At 40.2% G+C, this 24,904-nt stretch overlaps 1 protein-coding gene across 1 annotated transcript in view; it reads right to left on the reverse strand.

The window, feature by feature from the left end:
• The window catches only part of tll1 (tolloid-like 1), a 61,641-nt gene that overhangs the window by 19,072 nt on the left and 17,665 nt on the right, over positions 1 to 24,904 (reverse strand). Inside the window, exons 3-17 of the mRNA XM_034686984.1 lie at positions 16,383 to 16,505; positions 16,120 to 16,200; positions 13,341 to 13,514; positions 13,131 to 13,248; positions 11,744 to 11,922; positions 10,689 to 10,794; positions 7,671 to 7,795; positions 6,146 to 6,261; positions 5,808 to 5,910; positions 4,873 to 4,989; positions 4,644 to 4,789; positions 2,481 to 2,676; positions 2,252 to 2,377; positions 605 to 765; positions 304 to 484 (exon numbers count right to left, since the gene is read on the reverse strand). Coding sequence (XP_034542875.1) covers positions 304 to 484; positions 605 to 765; positions 2,252 to 2,377; positions 2,481 to 2,676; positions 4,644 to 4,789; positions 4,873 to 4,989; positions 5,808 to 5,910; positions 6,146 to 6,261; positions 7,671 to 7,795; positions 10,689 to 10,794; positions 11,744 to 11,922; positions 13,131 to 13,248; positions 13,341 to 13,514; positions 16,120 to 16,200; positions 16,383 to 16,505 — 2,052 coding nt within the window. The remainder of the gene's footprint in view (positions 1 to 303; positions 485 to 604; positions 766 to 2,251; positions 2,378 to 2,480; positions 2,677 to 4,643; positions 4,790 to 4,872; positions 4,990 to 5,807; positions 5,911 to 6,145; positions 6,262 to 7,670; positions 7,796 to 10,688; positions 10,795 to 11,743; positions 11,923 to 13,130; positions 13,249 to 13,340; positions 13,515 to 16,119; positions 16,201 to 16,382; positions 16,506 to 24,904) is intronic.

The raw sequence follows: 24,904 nt of genomic DNA on the forward strand, positions 1-24,904 counted from the left end.
TCGGACCTCTTGCTGAATCTGTCTGTCAGATTCAGTCAATCACACAACAGCTTGGTTACCTTTCAGAAGTCTTTCTTTTATGTTTTCTAGACTGAATTTTGATGCCGCCACTCAATGGGTGGCAGCTGTGACATCATGTGCATACCCTCAGCATATGGGACTGGAGAGTTACTTAATATCAGCCAATACTCAAGTTCTGGTCTGGAGAAGGAAGAATTAGAACCGGTACAAAACGCATTGCTCTGCCCACCCTTGACAAACACACACACACAAACACACACAGACGTAACACAGGTGTCTTACCGGAGAAGAAGTGAGCCTTGAAGCCTTTCTTGGAGACGGTGTTGTCAGACTTGAACTCTATCCTCATGTTGTTGTACTGAGAGGTGATGACTTCAGGAACCTCTGTGCCGCAGTATTTCCCATGCAGCTTTGAGTCTGATGAGAGGCCGCTCCGCACCTCCACGTAGTCATATTTACACACCTAATAAACACACAAATACAGCTTTGTGTGACACTACTTTGTGTGGTTGCTACTTCGATTAACATCGTCCTCTCTCCCCAAACAGCACACCAACACCAACACAAACACAAACAAACTCACCTCATTTCCTTCCAGCTCAAAGGCCTCGAATTGCATGGAGATACGGTACTGAGTGGGAGCGACGACCTGCCACACACAGTTCTTGTTGGGTGGATACTCTTTAGGCCAACCAGGTGTGCTGATGGTGCCGTTCAACTTCGAGAGGAGGCCTCCACACGCAGCTGGAAACACAAACAAGTTAAACATGCCTGAAAATGTAGCATTTGGTTGTCAAGATGTGAACATGAGAGAATATATTGAGGCAGGGTTTAAAAGAGCTCACTGACTCAGCAGACCTGATCTCCTCAGATGGTTCTAGAGTGTCGGACCCCTCACTGCGAACGCCCTGTCCCCTTTTGTTTTCATTTTAGTATTTGGAATGCACAGTAAACCTCTGCCCGAGGATCTCAATGTACGCGTCGGCTCATAGGGTATTAAAAGGTCTGCTATATAGCTCAGAGCAAGACCATGCATAGCTTTAAAAGTAATCAGTAAAATCTTAAAATCAATTCTAAAACATACAGGGAGCCAGTGCAAGGAAGCTAAAACCGGAGAGATGTGGTTGAATTTTTTGGTTCTGGTTAAAACCCTGGCAGCTGAAGTTCTGTACAGTTTGGAGACGATCAAGGGATTTGTTGTGCAGGCTGCTAAAAAGACTGTTACAGTAGTCCAGGCGTGAGGAGATAAAAGCATGTAAAATCGTCTCTGTGTCTTTAAAAGTTATCCAAGATACTTCAATCTAACAAACTGTACACAAGAGGAGAATAATGAATCCATATGTTGTCTTTAAAGTTACAAAACACAGACCAAATGCACAACCAGAAGAAGAGCTGCCGTGTTCTAGCAGCCCGATCTTCAGTGTAATATGGATTGTTAACCGCTGATATTTGCAGAACAAAGCTGCATACTGTTTATTTTTAGTCAGGAGGATTATTTTTCTGATATGACGTAGCTATGGATGGAATGTGGAGGAGAAAACAGGTCCGTCATCATCTGCACACTCTGTTTTCATTAACGATGCCAATGGGAATATTTGTCATAGAGGAACCAGACGCAGCTCAAAGGAAAAGTGAAATGTCTGCGGGAAGTCGTCACTACCTGTTTGTTAATTTCAAGGTGGTAACGTCACGCAAACAACACAGAAATATCTGTACTGTTCACCAGGGGTTTTCTGTGTTTACTGATGTTTCACTTGACCTTTAGCTGAGATTATTTTCTTCTTCTTGAGATGGTTCTGGCAAAATTCCCCCCACAAATGAGTCAGAAAAGTCACTGCAATTGTACGCACAATTTAAAAAATCCCCTTTTTCCCACACATGAATTTATTGAAACGTCCACAAAACTACTGAAGTTAAAAAAAAAAGCAGAAACCACAATTTGGATGCGTCACTAGAGAAGTTTTTCCTCTCTCTGCTACAGACAGGGTTTGTTTGAGTGTGTGGGTCATTACGGAGAGTTAATTTATTTTGAGGGATTTAAGGACCTTCGCAGTATTTGTGGGATTGGAACAGCGAGGCATGTGGCTCTGTGTCAGAGGGATGTTTTTTTCCTGTTGATGGATGCTGTTGGGATGTTTTCTATTCTGATGAGTAAGAGTCACATCCTCCAGTAACACACAGCTGGGTACAAAGGAATGTACAAACAAACTAGATCTCAGTGCACAGTTACCTTCGCAGCTCTTCTTGTCAGGAGCGAGTTCATAGCCCGGGTCACAGGCGCACTTGAAGCTGCCCAGAGTGTTTACACACCTCTGTTCACAACCACCATTGTCTGGCTTGGCACACTCATCCTCCTCTGGAAAACACACGTCAGAGCACATACGCTCACACATGAAAACATGTTTGGTAAAAAAAAAAAAAAAAACGTGCAATGAATTAAAGTCGACTAACACGCATACCTTTGAAGAAGTTTGCAGCAAAGCCGGCCTTGTTGACCGTCCCGTCTGAGACGAACTTCATCCACAGTGTGTGCGAGGTGGAGCGCACATCCTCAGGTTTGTCGTAGCCACAGAATCGACCAATCAGGGGGCTCGTTTCCAGAGGGCCGTCTCTGACTTCCAGGTAGTCATAAGCACAGCTGTCGTGTCTCTCAATCTGGAAAATATGCATTTAATTCAACATTGAGCTCAGAGAGATATACCTCACAATTCTGTAAATATTAACACAACATGTGAAGTGTCATGTCATGTGTAGCACAACATTCTCGCCCTTACATGACTTTTTAAAAGCTCAAGTTGCTGTGATGGACTCTCCAACCCTTCACTCAAAGCCCCAAAAGCTTGCCATTGGTCCCAGAGACTTTATCTCTTTCAGACAATTCCTTATAATTCTTTAAAATTTCATTTAGCAGATGCTTTTGTCCAAAGTGACGTACATCTGATCCATATAGAGGGGAACAACACGAGTACTTCAAGTCCAATCAGAGGCAATATACAAGGTGTAAAGAAGCAGGTTTTGTCAACAACATAATCATCATCATCATGAACCTCACTATCATCATCTGCAATGCTACTATCATCAACACCATCTTTAGCAATGAGCTACCAAGTGCAGAAATGTTCAGTTTGATAACAATAAGCTCTTATGTTTTAACTTGACCATGAATTTTTTCACTAAAACAATTCTTATCTTACAACACTGCAAAAACTCAAAATCTTACAAAGTGAAATTGTCTCATTTTTAGTCAAAATGTCTTATCCCACTTGATTTAAGATACATTTACTTAACAAGTAACATTTGAGCAAGATAGAGGGACTTGTTTTAAGACATCTTAAATATCTTGTTAAGTCAAACAATCTTGAAATGATCTTGTTTTGAGTTAGACTTTAGAAGAAACAAGGTTTGTTTTACATTTCATACATTTTTCAAGCTGAGATCTTATTTGTCGAAGACGGATAATCTTGATTTAAGACAAACACTTTACTTGATTTAAGTAAATGCATTTTATTGGAGAATCTATCATAAAACAGATCCATTGATAAAAGAAAGAAAGAAAGAAAAAAAGAAAAGTTTTTTTAAGGGTGGGTTACAGTTTTCAGGCACTGTTTCTTCTAAATCAGATATAAATATCCATCCTCAAACTACATGCACACAATGAAACACCTACTTTAGAGCATAGCTGGCTTATCCTAAAAAGCAACATGACTGAATATTAGTATATCCAGCTCACTATGAGAAGACATTATGTCTCAAAATGCTCAAATTAAACTTTGTAATCTTATTTCAAGTACAAGATGGTCTTAAACCTAGAGAAGTGCTGCTATAATACAACTCAAACTAAGGTGAATATATCTCAAATGAAGAAGTTGACATGAAATGTAATAGTGCAAAAATATTTTTTGAGTGAAAAAATACTAATTGTTAGCATTCCTGGTTTATTCTGAGACACTAAGCTTTAAAATACTGGTCAAATATTGGTTAAAATAAAATTTCCCTGCTAATTTTAAGATCACAGTTTTCCAAATATTACGTCTTCTTTTAAGAAATCTTACCAAGCTAATTTTCACTTGTTCTATTGGCAGAATTTTTTTTGCCTATTTCAGGGTAAAAGTACCTTGAAATACATTTTTTATCTTGTTTTTGGAGAGGCATTTTTTCCAGTGAATAAATACCATTTTAGAGGCTGTTCATCAGACAAGAAGTAGAATGAAAACAGAAGAGGACGGGACACAGAGTGTGGACTTAATTGATTTTAAATGGGGTTGATCTTGGCTCCTGTGTGAAGGTGACCTCTGACCTCACTCGTGTGAAGTTGGTTAGGGACAGATTGAGTCGTTTAGCGCACTGACATTTTTTACAGCATTCAAGCTACTCCTCAATAACTCTGGGCACACACACACACACACACTGACACACTCACTAACACACACACACACACACACACACACACACACTAACACAACGCCACAGTTATTAACTTCCTTGAAGCTATAAGAGCGTGAAATTTGACCCAGACATTCCTGAGCAAACACACATGGACAGAGGGGGTGAAAGAGAGAGAAACACACACACACAAACATGAGCGTACACACAAACACACACATGCACACAAAGTGAGTCACCTCGAAAGCCTGGAAGCTGAGACCGACGTTGTATCCCTCAGACACGGTGATCCTCCACACACACTCTTTGGACGGTCTGTAGTCATCAGGGTAGTTTGGAGACTGAATCTGTCCTGAATCTTTGGTGATTTCTCCTCCGCAGATCGCTGCACCAGAGAAACAGTTGTTCTATTTATATTCTTTTCTTTATTTATTTAATGCTTGTTTGCTTTTCAAGCAGAGGACTTACCTTCATAAATGGCTGCGAAGCCTTTTCCCACCCAGTTGCTGCTGCTGCGGAACTCAATCCACATCCTGCTGTCAGTGGAGACCAACACGTCAGGGACTTTATCGCCACAAAACCTGCCTGTTAAAACACATAAAAACAAAACCTTGTGATTTCATGTGATGTAAAAGAAAAATCTGAGGAAACAGTGCTTCATGCTTTCAGATTGAGGCATCCAAAACCTCCTTTAACATATCTATACAATCCCAGATAGTCTGCTGTCAGCCTGTACATGTCACAGCCGTCTTCAGGGCTGTCCACTTTTAGTGAGCGACCACACGAATCTAGAGGATTTGATCTATAAAGAGGCACCAAGCACACAAGCTTGGGAAAAGAGATACAGACTACCATATGTTTTGCAAAGAAAGAAAGAAAGAAAGAAAACCAGAAGGATATGTTTGAAGTTTATGAGCTGTCATGCTTGAAGACAACATTTTAATGGTTAAACATGAATTTGTTTTATTCTTGCATCTGTAGAAGAAGACATTAAGTTGGGGAAAAAACTACTTATATAGCACTTGGCACTCTGGTGCAGGAAAAATGAATATTTTACATCCATATTTTACACGATGTAAGCATTTCTTGTGTAGAATAGTGTTTCTACTGTTCATTAAATTGCTCTGTCATTTCTATGTGGGCTGGAATCGGCCTCCCACTTGAATTAGAATACGTTTTAAAACAATGTTTTTCAGTGAGAGTAACACGTCGTTATCTGTCATGATGTGTAATCATTTGATGCCAGACGAGTCCATGATTTCAGCAGAAATAAAGAGATAATGAAGGAATAAGAAAATAATAAAGGGAAAAAAATGTCCCCCGGGGTTTTGCAAGCGGGTGACATGTTCCCCAGTCTTGGCCCTTCTTCAGCTCACCCCTGGCTGACCGGCGCTGAAGCTTACCAAGCAGTGGAGCTTTCCTCCAGTATCCATCCCGGACCTCGATGTAGTCGTACCAGCACAGACTGCTTTTATACAGATCCATGGTGGTGAAGTTCAGGACAATCTAGGCAAGAGGAAGCACATACTCAGTTTCTGTAGATACAGATGTTTTTTGCTTCAGAGGGCCATATGAGGTGAGGCAAAAGAGAGGAAGAGGGTGGTACCTGAAGTGTTCGGATGATCAATATGCAGTGATTGTGTCAGCAGTTTCTTATTGTTAGTGCATACATTTTTTACAGCACTGCAGGGTGCTCTGGTTGTGTGAACGTGTGTGTGTGTGTGTGTGTGTGTGTCTGCACCTTTTCTCCAGGTGTAACAGATATTCTCCAAACACAGTGTGTATATGAAGGGTATCCGTTTGGATAACCAGGGGATGAGAAGTTGCCCGTTGACTCTTGGAGTGTCTCTCCGCATGCTGCAACAAATACAAACACATGCACACACAGAGGGAGTTACATTTTTGTGGCTGAGTCCTGCTGTTGTGCACAATCCTGTCAGCTGTTTAGTGATACTTATGATTAGCCTTATGATACCAAAGAACACATGGCTCTAACATCTATTTTTATTCTCCATCTCCAACAGCCAATTTACTAAAATAAATACACAACATAGCTTGTCAAAACAACAGCTTCATACACTGTCTGCCAAGCTGTTTATATGTACAACACTGAACCTGCCCATGTGGAAACTGTTAAGAACTGCATTTATGAATCGGTAAGCGGTAAAGGAATTGAAAATACCTGCCTAAACAAACTTGTATTCTTGTCTCAGATCTGCATGTTGGAAGCTGCAGAGTGCATGTTTGTATTCCTTTGTGCACCACAATTCACACGACATCCAACCACAGTCACTAAACTTGTCATAATTAAGCAGAATTTAGGATTCCCTTGCAGAAGAGTCATTTACTGTCACAGTGATAGACTTTAATCTATCACAAAGACATAAACTGTTACAGCTCCATGTGGATTAGCGGAAAAATGTTTACACAAATTGCTCTCTTTATGCTTCATTCTGAGTTTTTACGCTGTTGTTCCCTCGCAAAAGGAGGTTAGCCAAATGTGCCCCTCCTATCCCGTCATGCATGCTGTTTTCCCCCACAATGCCCTGGGGCTCTGTTCATCTGTCAGTGAATATGGTATCACTCAAATGTGACCTTATAAGGTTAAAGTTGTGTCTATTTCCAGCTTGGACGTGCAAACACAGTCTTGTTCTGGCTCCAGCATCAAAATGAAATTAAGATTAAGTTAGTAGAATAATAGACTTATTTTATTGTTTTTGGAGCTGATAATGTTATTGAATAAATTAAATAGATATATATTAAATTTTAACAAGATGGGAAAATGACATGCACACACACAAACATGGTGACTTTGTTCATTTTACTCAGATTAAAATGGTGTCATCATTATTCAATCTGTTGTTCTCTGTTAGGACTAATTGTGCAAACATTATGACCTTAGGTGTAAACTCGTAATAGGGCTTGTTAGTGTGTTCATGTGTGCCAAAAAGGGGTGGTAGTATATGTGGTCCTAAACATTTCACAACACCACAGCGTAATCCAGATCACGTCAGAGCCGTACAACAGGGACCCGAGTGACACCGGGTGTGTGCATGGAGTGATAGAGAGAGTGTGTGTTTAATGTTTGTGAGACTTGAAAACAGAGAGGAAAGCATCAAATGGAAAAACATCTTACTCAATTTCACCCCTGAGCCCTGGAGAGTGGAGGGGAGGGGCTAATTCAATGGTAGATGAACAGAATCAATTTTTTTGTTTCAACACACACGTAAACACACACTGTGGTTTCAAAGTAAATATATCAGTACCTGGACATCTATACAGCTTCCTTGCCTGTGCAATGTCTCCTTTACTGAGTCTGGTCCGCTGGCCGATAGCAGGACGGACCCCGTTTTCATCTCTGGATGGCAGGATGGTGTCAAGGAACATCCCCCTTCAGGGAGGAGATGAGAGAGTTAACACACATTGTGCTCGGATTTTCCAAGAACTGCAACAAAGGATTTCAACATACATACATTAATCCTCAAACAGCCCGATGTCAGTAATGTCCTGACAGTGGTATGGTTTAGAAAAGTCTAAAACAAGAATGTCGATGTTTTGATGAAGAGTTTTGTTTTGTTTGCAATGTTGGGTAATTATTTTTAGTTTTTCAGTAAATGTACTAAAGTTGTCAATCAAAAGTGAAATGTAATAACCTTATATTAATTTTTCCATTCTCTGAAACTAATCAGCTATCATCTGAGGATGACCTATGCCTGTGGGAGCAATGAGTGGGTGTAGTCAGCAGTAAATTATGAATGACTTCCAGACAATACTTGGTGCGCTTCACTGTTAACAGTTCATTTTTCAACTTGAGAAACAAATGTCAGATCAAAAGCCACAATAAATGTTGTTCACAAAATAAAAGCCATCATTTCTTGGTTCATACATCCCTCAGAGTAGCTTGTTCATCTATTTTCTGGTAAGTCTCAGTTTCACTGTAAATAGCAAGTTAAACAACACTTCACTATGGCTTATTTTGGCAGTATGAATCCAAAAAACAAACAGATTTTCTTGTGATTTACAGTCAAATTTGTCAAAGTAACATCATGATGTACATTTTTGAAGAGTAAAAATACAACCTTTGTTGGGTCTGTCCTCAAGTGGAACATAAAACAACTTTTAAAAAGCTTGCTTTTAGACTGCAGAGGGAGGTGGAGCCCTGCCTTGATTTTGTTGGTGAAGTAAAGTGCTCTTTTTAGTTTCTTTCATTTATTTACTTATTTTTATTTATATTTTTCTCTTCCTTCTTTTTTCTATTACTTCTCTCTCTCTCTCTCTCTCTCTCTCTCTCTCTCTCTCTCTCTCTATATATATATATATATATATATATATATATATATATATGTATTATTTACTCTTCTTTATTAACTCGTTCATTTAAATGTATGTCTTTTGTGTTTTGTTTATTGTTATATTCTATGAAACCATATAGCAACAGATACAGTGATGATGTGTAAATGAATGTTTAAGTTGCCTAAAGCAAAATAAAAACTAAGTTTAAACAATAAAAAGAAGCTTGCTTTTGATTTTGAAGTTGTTTCAAGGATGCATTTTAGGAAGTTAGGGAATCTATGAAAATGCTGATTGGCTATTACATCACAGCAACAAGCAGATTATTCACTTCAGTTAAGCTACTTTCATCAAGAACAGATTATTAGCTGTGCTTGCATGATACCTGTTCATAGAGATAAATTACTAACAGATTACCAAAGATTGGAAACAGGATGTCATTCCTGCAGTTTATTTTGACTGCTTTTGCTCTCCATACAGATTGTTTGTGCAGCATGCACCAAAGCCCGCAGAACCACAATTGATTAATAATACCTGGACTACAACTGTACTACAATCAGAAACCAAAACACTTCCTATACTTAAACCCAGGCCTCTTATGTAGAATCTATACTGTAAATAAATATTAGAACTTTTCCTGACCTGAAAGTCAAAACCCCTTCAAGGTCTCTTAGCTCAAGTTTCATTTGTTACTGAAGTGATAGGAAAGCAGAAATAGAGTATTTTTTCTTCATATACATAGTTGTTGTTGTTTTTTTTAAGATATATTTTTTGGGCTTTGTGCCTTTGCAGAAAAACTCGTCCATGCATTTATCTTTAGCAGACTAGACTACTGTAACGGGGTCTTTACAGGACTCCCTAAAAAGTCCATCAGACGGCTGCAGCTCATACAGAATGCTGCTGCTCGAGTCCTAACAAGGACCAACAAAGTAGACCACATCACTCCAGTTCTTAGATCTCTACACTGGCTTCCTGTCTGTCAGAGAATAGACTTTAAAATCCTGCTGATGGTTTATAAAGCACTGAATGGTTTAGGCCCAAAATACATTGCTGATCTGCTACTACTTTATGAACCACCTCGACCTCTGAGGTCATCAGGTACTGGTCTGCTTTCAGTTCCTAGAGTCAGAACGAAACATGGTGAAGCAGCGTTTAGTCATTATGCTCCACATATCTGGAACAAGCTCCCTGAAAGCTGTAGGGCTGCTCAAACTCTCACCTCTTTTAAATCAAAGATTAAGACTTTTTTATTTACCTCTGCCTTCCTATCTTAGATTATTTTAACCCACTTTAAATTAAAATTTTAATGTAATTTTTAATATATTTCTAATTTTCCTTTTCTTTTCTGTTTTATCATATTTGTCATTTTAATTATGTTCTTTTATGCTTGTCTGAATGTCTCCAATGCTTTTAATGTGTTAATGTAAAGCACATTGAGTTGCCCTCGTGTATGAAATGCGCTATACAAATAAAGCTGCCTTGCCTTGCCTTGCCTTGCCTTTATGATAGGAAAGCTGAAGAGAGATGGGAAATGTGGGGAGCAGAGAGGGGGAAGACATGCAGGACATGGTCGCGGCCGGGAGTCGAACTGGCGACCTCTGCAACGAGGGCTATAGCCTCTGTATGTGGGGCGCTTAGACCGCTAGGCCACCAGTGCCCCTACATAGTTGTTTTTGATGAATGATGGGACAATTCACGTCTCCATGATGCCGTTTTTTTGTATATGTTTTAAACTTATTGAACCCGACCTTCACTTGACAATGGTGTTGAAGTTGCAACAGTGATTGCTATAACTTTCAGTTCCAATGGACCTCACCGGCTAAATAAAAACATCAACATAAAGAAACATTCAAAAAACAATCAGGGTCGTTATTTCACAACATTACAGAGCAGACTTCTGAAATGAGAAAAATCTGTTCTGGCAGATCGTGTGACTGATCTGTTTAGTAAATTCAACAAAAGTCAAGGGATGAGGCTGTGGTGCTGCCGGTTACCGTGAGAAGGTGTTCCTGGCGTAGTGCATGATGCTGTCAAAATCATACGGCTCCCCAAGAGAGTTGACCTCCCCCGGCTCCATCTTGAGAAAGTTATACTCCTGGCCTGGGAAACACACATGTGCACATACAAACACACACACACATTTGCACACAGACAGGGACAGCAGCATTAGATGGTTATTTGACAAGTCACTTACATTTACCATGCATTATTTAAATGATGAAGACTACATAGAGAGTGTAGTTCAGATTTGTTATATCTATTTATTTATTAACCCCCCTGTTATGTTGTGGGTCAAACTGACCCTTATTAAAGTCTATTTTAGGTAATATATGCCTTCCAAACCAGCTAAATGCAGCATAAAAATCTGGGCAGCATGTGACAGAAGAGGTGTTGTGTTCATTTATCAACATCACTTCATAAAAATAAAAAAAATCCAAATGTAAAATAAAATAAACAAAAATCTATTTCATGTAAAACTATTGTATTTATATTTAGGGCTTTCCAATGTACATTTAAAAAGTTTTAACATTAATTTTAATGAAAAATGAGTGAGTTATCCTCATTGAATCATGATCTGAGAAATAAAGAACACCAATGGACTAAATCTTAATTTAAATGGTTAGTAATGGAGCTAAAATTTATATTTTAAAACATGTGTATTGGGATTGTATTTGGGGTTCTGACACTTTTGGATAATTGAATATGCCCCGGGTCAAATTGACCCAGAAACATTATTGCTGTTCCAGAGAAATGAACACAACAGGAGGGTTAAAAATGAATTTTATTCAGGTGCTATGTCATTCAATTAAACACCTGTCAGTTTGTGTTGTCATGCAACAGAGTGTGTGGGAGGCAAAAAAACAGTCTGGGGCTCTAGGTGACTCACAGTCATTAAAACCCTCATTCACACTCAAACAGTCCCTGAGGCAAGTGTGAATTTGAAAATGTAACAAACAACTTGTCTTTATTTGTTTCCAGACAGGACAAAAAAAACAACCCTAAGAGATTGTGACACAGATCCAGATGCATTATGGGTTCTAAATTTCACCTGGCTGGATGTTATCCCGGATGATGGTCACATGATCGTCACGGTCAGGTCGCGTGTGCTCGTGCCAAAAGCCTATGACGTGACCCAATTCGTGTACCACGATGCCAAACTTGTCACAGTTCTTGCCTATGGAGATAGCCTGGGGCCCGTTGCCACGACGACCCACATAGGAACAACACCTAATAAGGATTAGTAGGAAGTCGATAGCAGGGAGATAGGAGGATAATTTTTTTTTACTACACATTTGACAGAAGAGAAAGCATCAGCAGTGCTGTATAAACACACACAGACACATACTCATGCACACACAAAAACACACACACTCTCTTCAGGATTTCCTGCTCTGTACTATGCCACCAGAGGAAAAGCAGCAGGATTTATTTACATACAACTCTCTTGATAATGCTGCAGTTTCGTAACCTAATGTGAATAAGCTGTGAGAATTCATACATCGCTGTTCACAGAAAACACTCAAAACACACACACACACACACACACACACAGAAACACACACTCAGCCCTTTTTTCTGTTTAGCCGAGACATCCGTGCCAGGCTAACAAATCTGATTAAAGTTATCCAGCGAGCTGATTGCAGGGTGAGGATCAGGAGTCACTGGAGTAGATAGAGTTTTTTCTCTTTCACCATTTGCAGCTCTAGTTTGAGGCACCGTCTCTCTACCCACAATAGAAGACACACATACTCTGTAGTTGTAGTCTTAAAAAAAGTTACATTTATTCCTGCTTATATCTGTCCTCTTCTCTCTCAGGCCTGCAGGCTGCACATCCAAGCTGCAGGGTATTTATACATCAGATTAAAGTGTCTAATCTCTGATGCAGCCAGCCTATGACAGGACACGAGACAACTGCTATCACTGGTTCACACGCAGGCCTCTCACTCATTGCATTCAGAATCAAACATATTTCACAGTGAACTTTTTCCAGCACCTGAATTTAATTTTTCTTAAATATCACTGTTTAGTAAAAATAAAGAAGTATACACACCATAGAAAGAAATCAGAAATGCATTTAAGCTTCCTGACCAAACCTTACTACTAAGAAAGTCAGTGAGTTAAAGTGCCACCACTGTACAAACACACTCTGACCCCACCGTGCTGCCACTCCACAGAACAATGCACTTCTGCAGAGTATGAACAAAAAAACTGCACCAACATACAAAACCACAGACTCCGCAGTGCGATTGGAGGAACTGGGAAACAGGAGCAGGACAGGAAGGAAAGCGGAGCCATTGTTGAGTGACCATATCGTCTCTCGCTGTGACAAGGTCACTACTGCACTCTAGGTACACACACACACACACACACACACTCAATCACACACACACACACACACACAATCACACATGCACTTAGAGATTCACCAAACTCACCCGCAGGGTCTGTAGGTGAACACGATGTAGCTTTCCTCATCGGTCTTCTCAATAAACGTCACACACGTCTGTTTCTCCCAGTGACGCATGGCCTGTTTAAACATGGCCCTCTGACTACCTGAAACACACACATTTCACTTCCTACTTTTACACACTCACACGTCAGAGTGTGTTTTTTATTTTTCAGCAGCGTCTAGCAGAGCTGCTTACCAGTGAAGTTTCCGCCTATGACGTAGGGAATGACTCCTCCGGGCCAGATCCTCTCAGCTCGAGATGTGGCCGCGCGGGGGAATCGGCTTTTCACAACACTCCCGGTCTTCCCACCTTTCCCAGTTTGGCTCTTGGGTCCAGTGGATCCCTTGCTGGAGTTCTTTGGGAGATATTCTAAGAAAGTAAGGAGAGACAAACTGTCATATTGAGCTGGTAAGGTCCAAAATATGAAAATTAGGATGGTAGCAGGTCACTTTCTTATTTAATCTCCTTAAATAAGTCATCAAACCCACAACTGCTCAGGGCACCTGTATGTGTTTAACCCTCTAACTGTGACATCTCTCCATTAGTGAATATTCACAGGACTCTGTTTGTGCATGTATGTATATAGGCCTATATGTGTGCTGCATGACCAATAACAGAGTAAAAATTGAAATTCCCCTTGTGGATTCAGAAAGTACTTCTTCTTCTTCTTCTTCTTCTTCTTCTTCTTCTTCTTCTTCTTCTTCTTCTTCTTCTTCTTCTTCTTCTTCTTCTTCTTCTTCTTCTTCTTCTTCTTCTTCTTCTTCTTCTTCTTCTTCTTCTTCTTCTTCTTCTGGACAGACAGACCCGGGGGTCAGACACCCCAGAGGAGGACTCTGTACAAACCCCCTCTAAAAAATCGGACTGGTGACCTTTAGTGGAGGATTTTACATGGTGCTATCGCCTCCAACGTGTTTTTATCCATCATTAATCCTGTTGTTTTAAATGAGTGTCCTTTCTGTGATTTGTCTGAGGACGTGTTTTATGTTTTTAATGAGTTCAGGAGACTGGCTGATTTTTTTAGCTTTTTAACTGGTGTTTTAGCCATTTTGGTGTTGTTTTCTCTGCCTCTGCTCTTATCTGTGGATTCAGGTACAGCAAAACAAATAAATCCAAGTCCCAAATTGTAAACTTTTTAATTGGAGAGGCAAAAATGGCCATCTACCTGACCCGTAGGGACAAACTGCAGGCAGGGTCTGAACTTGATGCTGTGGCTTTTTGGAGGTGCATTATAAAGGCCAGACTGAGGCTGGAGTTCTGCTTCCACAAAGCCACCAGGAACATGGGGGAGTTGCTGCAGAGGTGGGGGTTGGAGGGCATTCTGTGCGAGGTATCTGATCAGCAAGAGCTGACCTTCAATGATTGTCTTGGCTGAGTGAACTATGTGAAATACTCTTTGTTAACTGTTTGCCTGATTAACTTTATTAAGAAATAAAGTGTTTTTCTAAAGTCTAAAAAAATCTTCTTCTTCTTCTTCTTCTTCTTCTTCTTCTTCTTCTTCTTCTTCTTCTTCTTCTTCTTCTTCTTCTTTATACTGCTCTATTATTATTATAATTATTATTATTAATATCAGTTCATGAAGGGCTCTGATTATATTAGATGACTATGTTTCTTATTGAGGGTGACCTTTTAGAATAAGATCTCAGATCAGAGGGTAATAATATTCAGACAGATATAGCTCAAGTTTATTAAAAATTTCATTCAAACAAGTTAATAACACATATTGAAAGAGCAATATTGTGTGAAGACAGGTATGTAAAATAATATAGTACTGGATCTGAGTGCCTCCGTATAGGATTGGTTGTGGTACAACTTGGAAAGAGCTAAAAAGAAAAGTCTTGAAAAAAATCTTCTGAAAAAACTTCATAATGAAATTGAAGCTTTTCAGCCTGCAGCCTTCATCAGGAGAGACGTCTGATTTACTCACTACAACAAAATCTGTCATCAACACAGTAAAATGGACAGTCTCTATTAAATGCAGGCTGAGAGGATTGCTGGTTTGTATGATTTTAAGCTGCTTTAGCATTAGGCTGTTCTTTGTATGCTGTCTCACTCTGAGCGAGAGCAGGATTCTTCACGGGGAACGGTTGAGTCAGGGAGGGTTTATTAGTGGCATGAAGTCTGTGTTTCCTTCTAGCCTTTTATTAAGTGTTATAATGAGGCAAAAAACACTCCTCACACAGGGGAACAGACTACAACTGGAATGCTTTTTTAAACCTGTAGTTTGGTCCCTACAGAGAGGCTGTAACAAAGCAGATAGCTACAATATGAGGCTTATATTTCCCCCAGAAAACCTTTCTTTGCCACAAGTTGGGTCATCAATTATCATTATTTCAAACTCTGAATAAGAATCAGCTTTATTGGCCAGGTGTGTGCATGCATACTAGGAATCTGACCCTGGTTTAATTTTGCTCTTTACACACAAGCTTAACAGAAAACATTTAATAGTGTTGATCTATTTCAAACATTTCAATCACTAGTCAACATTTTGGAGCAGTATAAAACAGAACAGAGAAAACTTTGGGGTTGTACAGACTCTGGTATTTATCATCATCACTATATAAAAATCAATTTGACAGAAACCTGATTCAATGCTTGTTTTCAATGCTTTTGGTTTTTTTTTCCTTCTTTTATTGTTGTTGTGTTTTTCTTATTTTGGTTTTAACCGGCACCTGAGAGTAACATTTCTTTCCACCTCATGTGACAGCATGTGTTGGCATGACAATAAACACCCTTCTTTTATATCATAGTGAAAATGTATCAGACAGCAACCAAAACTCAACATATGGTGTGTGAATGTGAACTTTCATGGTTTTTATACTGAATGTTTTAAATGTAAAACATGTATATTCTTGTGAGATGGCTACATCTAGCATGCTTTCAATGCACAAGATAAAGTTAAGCATTAAAGATTTGCAGCTTAATGACCAAATCCTCATTTGCATTACAACTCCCAGTGAACACAGAAGGTCCTTACCAAAGCCAAACCTGCGTATTCTCTCCAGCAGCATATATAACGATCCTCTCTTCTTTGCAGTTTCATGTTCCTCCAAGCCACCTGACACACACCAGAGCCAAGAATCAAAACACAAACAATGCACAATAAATGCTGATATCCTCATGTGCCCCCTTCTACTTCCTTCCTATTCAAGCTGCTTATGTGAGAGTTTCAGAGAGAGAGAACGTGAGAGAGAGCGTAACATGATGATAACTGAGTGAGAGTGAGAGGAGTCCACCTACCAGATGTGTGGCCCTGTCGGGAATGCGAGCGCATGTGTGTGTGCTGTGTGAGGTCTATCGTCCTGTCGATCTGGAACATGCGCAGGTCCTCCTCGTCTAAAGCGATGTCGCCCCAGAATACAGCTGCAGGTGGAGAGAGAAACAGGTGTTACAATCTCACAGGACATTATCATCATCACTGGAAATCGCAAGTTTGAAAATGTGCACTCGAACACAGTTTGTGTGCATGATTGTTACTGATTAACAGTTTATTTGGGCACATTTAAAAGTTAAACCACATTCCCTGTCTTAGGTCTGTGTCATCTCAAAAGAGTTTTTAACAGATGAGGCTGGAACCAAAAAAAGGTATGATGTCACGATTGGTCTGCAGACGACCAATCTAAAGACCTGAGTTTGTTGTTCTGACAGTAGCCATCTTGGTCATTAGGAGCCAGGAGTGACCAAATCAGGGAGAGAGGGTTGATACCATAGACTGTGTAAAATATGGACGTCGTACCCGTGATGTCACCCATCTGTTTCTGAAGCGCCGTTTTGAGGCCAATCGTCGGCGGCAGCCATATTGCTGCTGTCGAGCGATTGAGGCAGGCTTTGAGCCTCCTAGCCAACAGCTACACTGTTCCTGCCTGTCAATCAAGTCAGCTGTGCCTCTCATTGGAAGACTCATAATCTCAATATCTTCGAAATTGACGCGTTATAAAAAAAATGGTTGCCGCTTGGTTGATACCAAAGACTGTTCAAAACATGGATATAGTCACTGTGAAGTCATCCATTGGTTTCTGAAGAGGCATTGTTAGGGCTAATGATTGCGTCTGCCATATTGGATCTTCCATCTTTATTTTCAATCAATCAGGAAACAGGCAACAAGTTGGGGATGATGTGGGCCACCTGGCAAACAAGCACAACATGCCCACCTGTCAGTCTGCTCAACCATGCAAATATATACACAACTCATAGCCTTTATACAAAAAAAATGTGTTATTTAAGAGTTCACCCCATGTACAGTTGTCATAAATGATGAACTAAAAGACTAGATCCATTTTTTGAACCAGGATGTAAACATGTTTTTTATCTGCTGCAGAGTTGTGTATTTTAACATGGGACCTAATGGAGACTCCTGTGCTTTTGCAGCTAGCTTCAAGTGGACACTCAAGGAACTTCGTTTTTTTTATGCACCTGTGCACTGGCTTCACTTGTCAAAATAAGAGGCTATTGCTTGATGGATACCCAAGATGTCAAGTTCTATGACTTAACTGAGTTGAGGTGATGCCCAGCAGAGAGCTCTACACAGCCTTGCCTATATCAAGCATTCTCCTCTAACTGGGAAGTTGTGGTGTTGCATCAGCAGGGTGCACAGTATTCAGCTATATTGCACAGGGACAGTTTGACCTGCAGGGAACCGCTGCACAGCTCTGAGTCTACATTTGTAAAGGTGATGTCATCATCACATAAATTAAATCCTCTGGATATTGTCTCTGTGACTTATTGCAACACTGTCATAATACAGCACAGAGTCATTGTAGTTACCAGCCTGATAATGCACTCAAATATACCCCAAAACTTTACTTTGATATCAGACAGAGTGCAAGCTTTGCCTCCCTCCCTCCCTCTCCATCCTACTCTCTGTAGCTTTCTCTGACACACAAACACACACTTACACACACACACAGTCACCCGCTCTTGGTGGTCTTAAAGTGGTCTGATGTCAGGCCATGTGTAAGCCTTTTGGCAAGTGACACTCCCACTGCTGTTCCCCTCTACTCCTTGTGCCCTCTCCTCCCTCCCTGCCTACTCAGACCACTTCAGTGTCTCCCTCTTGTCCTCCTCCTCACATTCTCCTTCCCTTCTGACAAAAGGTGCACAAATCCTACAATCATACATTAGAGCTCCATTAAAATAACTATTGATCAGCCTGTATTTACAGCCAAAATGCCTGTTATAGGTACAAGCATGAGTGTGGTTTTATTCCGTACATGTATCAAAGCATCCCAGCAGAGCAGACAGTGGTCCACAGCAGGTTCGCTTATCAAGTGTTTTCTTAAATATTCTCAAAATAAGTAATATGTCAAGATTTTTTCTTACCTTTGGACTTTTTGGAATTTAAACTTCTGTTTAAACAACTCAGAAATCAGTGGCTTGGGGACATCCCGATCAGACGATATCGAAAGTTGCAGAGCACTTTGAACTAAAAAACAAGATACTCAAAAGTACAAACTGAGAGGCAGAACTGTGTCAGAGTCAATGACAGATCTTTGGCAAAGCTGCAAAGCCATTATATTAAGTGTTTGTGTCAGTGCGCATGACTTCACACTTTATCCACAACTCTTAAAATCAAAATACTGACAGTATGCTTCATTGTTCTGTCTTCCTTCTTATTTGATTTTTAAAAATCATATTCCATCATCATTACTTCCACTAAATCCCCCATACATTCTTTTTGACTCTCATGTGTGTAACGCTAAAACATGTGATTTGTATATGGCCGTGCCTTCATCACGTACCTCTCAGCATCAGACAAAAGCACACTTTGGATCCCTTGTTCTCCTACTTATCCCCCTCCTCCCTCTCGTCTCATATCTACAGTATATCTCCCAGCCTGTAACAATGAACATCTGAATGATAACCATCGCTAAATGATTAGCTGAGCGCAGTTACTGCCCTCCAAGGGGCTTTAAGACACTAATACATTAACAATGGCATGGGAGAAGCTTGTCACTTAGCTAATCAGGATTGCCACTAAAGGAAACGGGGGGTCAGGGTGCCATTGTGCTCAACTCTGAGCTATTGTTGAAGTGAGGAGCGAAGAACCACAAAGACCACAGATGGTTTACAAATCATGATATCAGATAGAGTGTGTGCTGCAAGACTGTGGAGTATGATGTGTGGCTTATAGCTACGAGGATAATGTTCACAGGTAGGTAGTTATGAATCTGATTTCACATGTATTATTGATGCACAAACAGAACAATATGTCATAAATAATCAATTGACCAAGGCTAGCCTATTTTAAACACTAAATGTAAAAGCACAGTTGATCAATCTGTCATCCAATAACCATTCCCTTCTTTTCTTTCTTTCTGATTTTGTCCTAAACTTTTTACTTTCCTATACATCATAACCAAACACATCGGTTTTTCTCTGTTAAACTTCCAACAAACGTTGTGACTCACAACTGCAGCTGGAGAACAACTTTAAGTGAGTCACTGGTTAAAAAGTAGTGCAGTCTAATTTGATTATAAAGAAGGTTTTTATTTAGTTCTGGAGAGGTTGATGTCAGTGTGGCTTTTCCATTTAACGCTGCAAAAATAACGCTATTACGCCATCCATTGTTCTTAGATGTGGTCTGAACAGCTGCTGATGCACATGTGTTTATAGACTACGAAATTGCACAGTGGGTGACGCAGTTTTACTGTAACTACAGTCTACTGTAAACTCTGCTGGGTGGAGCAACAAAAACTACAAAATGGGAACAAAAAAAGAGTTCTGCTAAGTGGTAAATGGACTTGTACTTATATAGCGCTTTTCTAGTCTTTCTGACCACTTAAAGCGCTTTTACACTACTCGTCACATTCACCCATACATACCCATTCACTCACTGATGGTAGAGGCTGCTATGTAGTGAGGGACCATCAGTGTTAGCTAATCTCATTCGTTCACATTCACACAAAGGAGAATATGCTAAAGGGAAGTCATACACTGCAAAAAAAACAACTAATCTTAGCGTATTTTTCTACACAAAATATCTTATTAGACTTAGAGCTAGGGTTGGTAGTCACAGAAAACTAGCATGAATTTGAATGTAACGTGTCCTCAGGACTCCGTCTAACCCCTCCCCCCTCCTCCAAAACGTCACCCCCGCTCACATGCAGGAGCGCCACTGATTCGCAGCCATATGATCGTGACTGATTCAAAACCGGTCCTCAGCACATCGTTTGTGTTTTGCAATACGTCAACTCATGTCTCACTCAGCGGTAAGAAAACATCAAAACATTATCATAGTGAAAGTTAAAAACACAAACAAACTTGAAATGTGCCGGCAGAACGGCAGGTCAGGATTTGATTGGTTTCATAATTTGGCTCCTGATGGCAGGGGTTGGTTGGTGTTTTCCCAGGTTTACTCCAGCTGTAGATACTCTTTTTTTAAGAACACTTTATGTATTGATTGCCATCGGGACATAAAGATAATTTTAACCAGCATAACAAAAAGTGTATCTAAATTTGACTACCAACGCCAGCTTTATTATAAGTCACATTGACATGAGATGTCAAGAAATGGGTCTTATTTCAGATTCTAAAAGCCAAAAATATGGGCTAAACTGCTTTGATCAAGTAAAAATATTTGCAAAAGCAGCAAGCAAAATTATCACGGTATGTTTAAAAAAATTATATATATTCCATCTCATTTTAAGAAAATTATCAGGACAATCTGAGTCCTTATTTTGGTTTGTTATATCTTGAATTGTCTAGAAGTGTCAAGTTAATATGAATAATATTAAGTTTTATGAGATATTACAACTAAAATGAACTTGCATAGATTTCATTTTTTTCAGTGTAATTTTCCAGCAAAAGGTCATTCTCTGTTTGAACTCTCATATAAAAGCCAACTGTATCATGTTACACCTGCATTCGATCTGAAATTCCCTCGACTGTTGTTTCTATTTGTGGTCCAGTGTGTTTGTGACTTTACACGGGTAGTGATTTCAGATTTTTTCAGGGCAACAACAGAAGCTACAAGGACTTAAAGTTTCCCAGAGAAAAAAGAAGCTGATGCAAGCAGAGATACAAAGCAAGAGGACAGTTATAGTAAGTTTGGCCCATTGATTGTTGGGGTCTTGTTAATCCATAGAGATGCCATAAATAGCCCAAAGTCAAGCCAGTGGGTGAGAGCGGGGTGAGGACAGTGAGGCAGGGAGATGCAGGAGGAAAAGTATCGATCCAAAAACCCCAGGATGCCCCAGGAGACCTACATCATGCTGACCAGAGCCTTACTGTTCGCCCTTCAGCAGGGGCACTGCAGCAAACACACACACACACACACACACACACACACACACACACACACACACACACACACACACACACACACACACACACACACACACACACACACAAGCACATGGGCAAAAAAGCATACACGCACAGGGATAATGCACCAAACACAAAGTGAGAGCCAGAGTTTGCTCACATGCATCCAGGAGCTCCCACAGCGCTGCTGTTTGAGACTGAACAGATCAGCTTGTGTCGTATTGATCAACTTCTCAGGAATAAAGTCGCCTTTCTACAAAGTTGACTTACCAGCTGTGTAACAAATGTCAAATAGCTGCGCCATTGAAGCCCTGAGTGTGTCTTTGTAGAGCTGCATTATGAAAAATGTTGGCTCATTTTCATGCAGCTAAGTCGCACCTGAACTCAGTGCAACCCTATATTTGTGCATTAGTGTAAAGCTGTAGCAGGATATTGTGAACAGGACATTGTAGATTTTGAAAAACTTTATAGGTTTGAAGAAGACTTTTATTTTGTAGGTGTAGGTTAGCATTTTGCTAAGATTTCACATATTTCTTTTACTTTTTTTCTGATATTCTTGGGATAGAAAAGTGCCAGTTCTGCTTTTTAGGGATTTTTTGGCTAAACAGAAAACTCTTTGAAGTCTTAATCTTCTCATGACCCACATCTCAGAGTCAAACCCACTCCTTTTACACTAAACCACAAAAAGGCTGCAGACAGTACAACACCTGAGTCAACCTCGGAGCACTGGGTGTACACCTGGGTGTAACCCAAGCGGCAACCTCAGGTCTAAAAATAGTCCAATGCGGAAGTGCTAAAAGCTGCAGTTCACCGAGAATCCGCTTGAGGCTGGCTCCGGAAGTACCAGAAACCACATACACATGAATGGGAAAAAGACAATCTTTACAGCCAAAATAAACATGTTCACAGCCTGGTACAAAAGGCGAGTGTAGTCTGGATAGCTCATTTCTTGATCTGCTTTCACTGTGAGGGGGGTGAATTTTTTTCAATTTCTAAGTTATTGAGATTACGAGTCTTCCAATGAGAGGCACAGCTGACTGCAGGAACACTGTAGCTGTTGGCTAGGAGGCTCAAACTCCGCCTCTTTACGTCACACTGGCTCCACAGCAGCAATATGGCTGCCGCCGATGATTGGCCTCAAAACAGCTCTTCAGAAACAGATGGGTGACATCACGGAGCCTACGTCCACATTTTATACAGTCTATGGTGTTACCTTATGCCATACTTGACGCTGAAAGTTATAATCGACTTTAAGTTATAAGTTATTGCTTTAAGAAGCAACAACAGCTCAGCACACTAGTCATAGACAACCCAGATTCTCATAATGGGTCTTGCACAGAAGCCCATTGAGCAAAAAGAAATGCCTATTATCACAGCTGCATCACTTATTGCAGAGTTCCCGACTGTCTCTGGAGTCATTATCAGCACACAAACTGTGCAAAAGGAGCATTGACTGTATATGAAATGGACACAGCGACTTCATGCTACTCCTACTTTGAGATGTGAAGCCAAAAGACTGCTGTCTGATGAGTTTGGTATAGAAACGAAAGGAATTGACCAACAAAAAGTCATATTATCATAAAAAATGTGACTTCACTGCTGAAAAATATATAATTTCCATTCAGATGTGTGTGGAAAATGAGGGATTTAAAATATATTCACCATATTCATTCATACCTTGAATACTTATTGAAACAGGAATCATTTTGTATGAAAAATTGTTACGACCCATTTCCCATTATATTCATTGCAAAGGTGTAAAGTTGGGAAATTTCTCTTCCTTTGACATTTCACAGACACAATACAACAAAGATTTACACACTGCTGAGTTATGCACTCATGCTGTACTCACTGGGGTGTATCTAACACAAACACACACACACACAAACATCTCACTAAGCCCCTCATTAAGCAAATATAAGGTCACACTGTAGGTGGTTTAAGACGGGCGAGTGTGCGCATGTGTATGAACATGTGCATGTATGAGCCCTTCCTCTTCACTGATATTATTAAGCTGAATGTAGCTGTGACTGTGAACGTGCTGCAATATTAAAAAGAGATTAACTCTGCCCTGTTTGAGGATTTTCTCGAAAAGTAATCATTGTGCAAGCTGCTCGATCCAAGTTAACCCTTTGTGAGCGATAGCAGGTGCTGCAGTATGAACTCACTGTACGCCTTGCGGTGTTGTCATGAGGCGAGGTTACAAAAATGTACGCCCAAAAAACGGTATAACAAAACAATAAATACATCATACTACCCAGCTCAATGAGACATTAAGGGATCATGCTCCACCCAAAACTTTTGGAAACTCACTGTTCGCTGGCTCTCAGGAGTTTGTAGTCAAAAGGGGGCTGTGGTCAACTTTGATGTACAACAGACTCCCAGAGTTCCATAGTGACGAATTAAAGACGACAGTATAAAAAACACCTGTCATTGTCAAACATTTTTGACCTTCTTTTGACCAATTTTAAAGCTCTGGTCCAATCTTCCAAATCCAAAATAATGAAGGTTTTCTTTACCATGTTTGACAGTGAGCTTTTGGATTTCGACAGAACAAGTCCTCAAACTTGATTCTCACTTTGTGTCCATGAAAGTAACCAAAATAATCAAACTGACAAAAAATCAACGGACTTATCAATAATGAAAAAAGGGTGTTTTTGTTGCAGCCCTGCTGACTCTGAACTGGAGGAGAAACAAGACTAATATCAATCACAAACAGATGTGTTCAGGGTTGATCATGATGACAGAAGTGGAAGCATGTTTTAGTGAAATGACTGCTTTGAAACACACTGAGTTTAAAGATGTGCTTGATAGAGAAATTAATAAATCCTGCTACTAGAATATAATGTCAGTGTTGGTTGAATATCAGCTAAGGTATTGCAGAATTTTCAATGTTTAACTTTTGTTTTATTTATTGGTTTTATCTTAAAGATCCATTTTCCTTCTCCTCAGCAGCGAATATGATGGTTAGCTCCAACGGTGGTTTGTTTCTGGACCTCACCTGACCTCACTTTCAAGAGATCTGAACAGAAACAACTCCGTCAGCGGCCAGTTATCATCACATAGGCTACGTTTACATGAGACTTTTAATTCCTCTTTTAAATCAGAATAAAAGTTAAATCCTCTTTAAATTAATTCTGGTCGTTCTGCACATGCTTGTTCCCTTGTCCTGTCGCGATGAAGCACATATTCCGCGCTGGCGAGCACATATTCCAGGACGACCGCCGAAGCAAGCGTTGGACTCAAGCCGAGACCATTCATTTATTATTCCTTGCTTCGCACCTTCATCCACTGCTGTCTGGCCTTGCGAGTGGGATGTGGCAGTGGGCTGAAGTAGAGCAGCTGTTGCACTAACCGTTGGCTTTGATTCCTCAAAGTACGGTCTTCCACCTCCCTTCTCCGGTCCTCTATCTCTCTTCTCAGAATCAGAATCAGAATCAGCTTTATTGGCCAGGTATGCTTGAACACACAAGGAATTTGACTTGGGTAAACTGTGCTCT

This window comes from Notolabrus celidotus, chromosome 7, assembly GCF_009762535.1.
Source record: "Notolabrus celidotus isolate fNotCel1 chromosome 7, fNotCel1.pri, whole genome shotgun sequence".
Lineage (NCBI taxonomy): Eukaryota > Metazoa > Chordata > Actinopteri > Labriformes > Labridae > Notolabrus > Notolabrus celidotus.